Genomic DNA, 5,000 nt, shown 5'->3' with positions numbered 1-5,000 from the left:
TTTTCAAAAAAAAAAACAGTGAAGGTATAGGCAAATTTGCAAAATTGACTAAATACTGTCCTTATCGTTACATAGATTCTATGAAGTAAAAGCAACTAAATAATTGACAAGCAAATATGAGACAAAAATATTTATATGTAAAGGAAAAATAATTGTCAAGAATTTACAGATTACTCCTCATCAGGCTTCATCTTCAATCTGAGCTGCAACTGCACATTCTCGTTAAAGTTTCTTGAAGATCAAAGAAGTTTGTAGATCTGTGATTCTGACGCTTTATTTTCTTCATATTTTAGCAATTTATTCAGAAGAAAAAGAAAAAAGAGAGAAGAAGGGTGATCAAGAAAGGCACAGAGGTTTCGGATTGGGTAGCGGCGGAGGAGGATGGAGAAGAGGGTGGGGGGTTGTAGAAGTAGAATGGGAAGTAAGGGACGATTGGGTTAGGGGGGGGAGGGGTTGGGCCGCCGGAGGGGTAGTTCTTGTAGGGTGGGGGGAAGTAATAACCCACACCTCCCCCGCTAGGGGGAGTGTAGGGTGGGTAGTTGGTGGTAGACGGCGGCGGCGGCGGTGGGGAGTAGTAATTGGTGCCGCCTGACGGTGGTGGAGGGCAGTTGAGGGTGGAGGGGGGCGGCGGAGATGGGGGAGGTGGGGAAGGGGTGGTGCAAGGATTGTCACAGGCTGAGCACATTGTGCACTCAATTTGGTACTTGGATCCAGCCCATTCATCCCCACTTGCCGCGGATAATATCACTAAACTTGCCAACAAGCAAATCTTGATGATGGGTACGGGTACTTCCATTTCAAAGACAAGGCAGAAAGAATTAGAGCAGACCCAGAATTGCAGAGGTTTCTTGAATGGGTTAAGTGAAAGTGGGCAGGGAGGAGTGTTCCGGTGGACGGTGGAGGGTTGACAGATAGATAGGGGGGGAGAGAGAAAAGCGGGGTAGGGGACACTTGTAGGTGAAGTTAGATATATCATCACGTCTCTATCTCTTATATATGATATGATGATGCATTAAGAAAGGGTGTGTTGTCTGTTCGGATTTAACTGGGTGATTTAGTAGACAGTATTTGAGAAAATGAGCTCTAAGTTTGACTACACTTATTTGTTAAGTTAGTAAATTATTTTTTTTCATATATTTTGTTAGGCCTTTTTAGAATTGGAGATTTATTCTTTTGATAAAAGAAAAAAGGGTTTTATTATATGGACTCTCATTCTCTATTCTTTTTTTGAAATTCACTTTTTTTCTTTTTGATAAACTATCTTCATTTTATGAATTTTAAAAAAATATTTAACTTTAAAATTTTGAGTGAGGAAGTAACGGAACTCAACAAGTAACATTAGTATTTTTTAAAGAAAAAAAAGGGTGTGTCTTTATATACATTGGGGATTTGGGGGTAAAGGGCAGAAGAGGGTAGGGTGGTGGTGGGAAAGCCCTTAATGCTAAGGCTAATGTTCAAAAAAGAAACGCCGACACGTTTTACTTTCTACAGCGCACCGCGTAGGGCAGGGTAGTTTTGTCATTTTCTTTACTTTTTTTTTTTAAAATTTATTTTACCACCACAAGAGCAAAAGGCACGTTATAGTGTTATATTGAGCCTAATTTGTCTTTACTAGATGAGTGTTGGACAAATATTTGCCAATTTTAAATTCAATGGAGTATATTTCATTTTTCTTAAAAAAAATTGATTATAGTTACATATTATTTGTATGTATCAATTATGCAGAATTAAAATTCCCTCCAATCAAATAAAGGAATTTGCTTGCTTTTGAAATTAAGTGTGTGTAAAATTCTAATTCCTCTAATCAAACGTACATGTTTGAGTTAATTGTTCTTTATTATGAAGTATAAGTATAATATTCATTAAAATTTTACACAATTAATACACTATGTATTTATCAGTCCACAATTTTTATCAACCCATTTTGATACTCAAAGTGCATATTAAAATGACAAAAGTGCCCATTCATAAAGGAACTTGAAAAGTCAGAAAGTAATTAGGAAGGAAAAGGGAAAGTGCACTTTGGGAATAAAGTAACTTCTAAAATTTATTTGAATCTTAAGTATAAAAGAAGAGAAGCATTGATTTGAGTCATTTGACAATTGTTGCCTTTGTTGGATTCTAAAGGGAATTTATAAGTACTTTGTGTATAATACACTCACATGCATTTTAATGACTTGGATGAAAGGAAATTTTTGTTTTATCAAACTGAAATTGGTTAGATCATCCTCATTAGCAATGCATTTTTACAAGGTTTTTGAAGTGCCATTATAGAAAAGATACGTGGGCAAGAAAAAAAGAAAAAAAAGACTGACTGTAAATTTAAAAAAAAAAATTGAAAAACAACTGGAATACGCGCCCAAATAGCACGCACCCACTAGGCGCGATTCTTGCACTCCACGCGCAAGAACGCTGCTTTCTTTTCCCTTTTCTCTCACACAACAAGCCCAAAAAAAACCTAAAACAACATGAGTAAAAACTACTCTCCACATTTGTTAAAAACCAACCTTCTAATTTTTTACTATTCCAAAAATCATGAAAAATATACAAATAGGGATGCTCTTAAAATATATAAGTGTTACGGAGCTTTTTATACTGTGACAAATGACTGGGATTAAGGTTGGGTCTAAATTATATTTTTTAGTCTCTTTCCTTTGCCCTATAGGGTACATTTTTGCGTATGGAGAAGAGATTAGTAGAAAAACAATCCTTCAAAACCAAGTTTATTGTTCATCTATCGATATCATGATTTAAGGTAATTAAGTATGGTTTTATGAAAGTATGTCATGTACTGAAAATTATATGTGACAAAAATTTGTATAAATTGTTTTATGCGCGATGAATATCAAACAAGTAATTTTTTTAATAAACTTAAAATATACTTTTTTTTTAAAGCCAACAAATATTTCATTTTTACTGTAATATATTACTTATTCCTTAAAAAATATTAATAAAAATGTAATATTTATTGACTTGTAAAAAATTATTATATTTTTGCTAACAAAATATTATGTTTTATATGCGACAATCAAGACAAACCAATTATATATATATATATCCAGTAGAAAGATGGAAGTTGAATTCGATATGGTCATGTACTAGTTTGAAATTAAATTAATAAATAAAGGGTAAAAACTTATGTGAAGTCGTATCACGGATCCTTGTTCATGAGACTGATCGGGTCAAGATTAAATGTAATACTTATACTAAAAAATGTAATAGTAATAAGGAATAAAGTTAATTTTATTTTTGGTCTTAAATTTATAGGTGACAATCCACTTTTAGTCCCTTTTTATTAGAACATTTGCTTTTGGTCATAGTATTATTGTGACATGACCATTTTTGGTCCTTTATCAACAAATAATTTAAATATCATTAAATACAAGGACATTTCGTTCTTCAATTATGAATGTTTTAAAAAAATAAACATAAAAAATATACCGGTTCAACATACTTTGTATAAAAAAGATTGAAATGTCTTTGTATTTAATGATATTTCAACAATTTTGTTGCTGAAGGACTAAAATTGGTAATGACACAATAATACTAGGACCAAATGGGGATGTTCTAATAAAAAAAGACTAAAAGTGAATTGTTACCTATAAATCTAGGACAAAAAATGGAATTAACTCTATTTATTACTTACAAGGGAATGCGTAATACTTTTGAAGGAAATGTAAAACTTTTATATTTTGATTAAAAGTATTACATTTTTCCTCAAAGTTATTATATTTTCTTTTATAAGTAACAAGTACTTGCCAACATATATTACTTATAGGGAAAAATGTAATATTTTTGATGGAAATGTAAAAGTATTATATTTGTCATCAAATGTATTACATTTTCCGTTATAAGTAACAAATACTTTATTCATAATTAGTATTATATTACATTTTTCAGTATAAGTATTACAATTTCATATTGAACCAATCCGACTCAATCCGTCTCACGGAAGATGATTTCTGTATTTCAGACAAGTGTGATCTAAATAAAGAGTTTGCTAATTTTTAGAGAACAGAATTTGTTGAATTGTCAAATGATACATTTCACGTGACGATTGATTAGCTGATAGAGTGATTATACCCTTTACAACTATGAAAAATTCCATCCAATCACCCTTGTTTAATTTTAATCCAATTTAATTATTAATCGTAAATAAATCAGAATTGTTTTTTAAAAGAGGAAAAAAGTCAAATATAACGTTAGCATAAGCTTTAATATCGTTGTGGAAGGGGCGTATGTATGTCTGCATGTATTGACGTAAAGGAAAGGAGATGCAATGAAACGGCAGTTTTGTATAGTTGTCAATGGTCCTAGCTAGCTTTCCACTAAAATAAAGTTACACACCTCACTCACTCATCATCTATGCATTATTAATGCCATATTATTTGAGTATGGTAGTATAGATTAAACTTCATTTTCATTAAATTTAGTTCTAAGCTAAATTTTTAGGAGTAAAATAACAAATATTAAAACTGTTATAAATTCTCAAATAACATTTGAGAGAAATTTAATTTAAAATAAGAAAATTGATGTTTTTCGTCATTCCTTTGTGTACAAATGACTTTTTGTCCCTCAACTACGAAATAGCCTTTTTAGCCTAAGCCTCAAGGGCAAAAACTAACTTCATAGACAATTAAGAGACGAAAAGTTGAAATAGGCCAGGTATAGGCGAAATATACTATTTTCTTATAATTTATAGATTAAAAGTGTCATTTTTCCTTTATAGTTGCAAATCCTAAAGAAGACCAGTATGTCTAACAATCAGCAGCCACACATGTGTCCTTCCCAGTTGAGTAGTTGCTAGAATCTCCTGCCAAGCCACCAAATGCGCCCAAAACTCCCTAGCCACCAACGGCTATATATCACCATCACCTTCTCCATTACATACTATAGTTGACCTATGCCATGTCACCTTTGGTTGCGGTAGGTGCCCCCCGCTGCTACTATGCCCAGTCTAAGCCCTAGTGGGTGGGGGGGGGGGTAAGGTGCCCCTTGGC

At 32.8% G+C, this 5,000-nt stretch overlaps 1 protein-coding gene across 1 annotated transcript; it reads right to left on the bottom strand.

Annotated features, from left to right (window-relative positions):
• Positions 1-170: 170 nt before the first annotated feature.
• Positions 171-796, bottom strand: LOC116016047 (arp2/3 complex-activating protein rickA-like). Its single transcript, XM_031256212.1, has 2 exons — positions 350-796; positions 171-209 (listed from the first exon to the last, which is right to left on the bottom strand). Exons 1-2 carry the CDS (start codon positions 794-796, stop codon positions 171-173), a joined length of 486 nt encoding a protein of 161 aa, XP_031112072.1.
• Positions 797-5,000: the final 4,204 nt, after the last annotated feature.

This window comes from Ipomoea triloba, chromosome 4 (assembly GCF_003576645.1).
Source record: "Ipomoea triloba cultivar NCNSP0323 chromosome 4, ASM357664v1".
In the NCBI taxonomy this organism is placed as follows: domain Eukaryota; kingdom Viridiplantae; phylum Streptophyta; class Magnoliopsida; order Solanales; family Convolvulaceae; genus Ipomoea; species Ipomoea triloba.
Note: the sequence above shows the minus strand (reverse complement) of the source record. Positions and strands in the feature narration are given on the sequence as shown.

Coding starts and splice junctions, on each gene's coding strand:
- LOC116016047 (XM_031256212.1), bottom strand. CDS start 796: ATGGAAGTACCCGTACCCATCATCAAGATTTGCTTGTTGGCAAGTTTA. Junction 210..349: donor CTACCCAATCCGAAACCTCT/GTGCCTTTCTTG, acceptor GAGAATGTGCAG/TTGCAGCTCAGATTGAAGAT.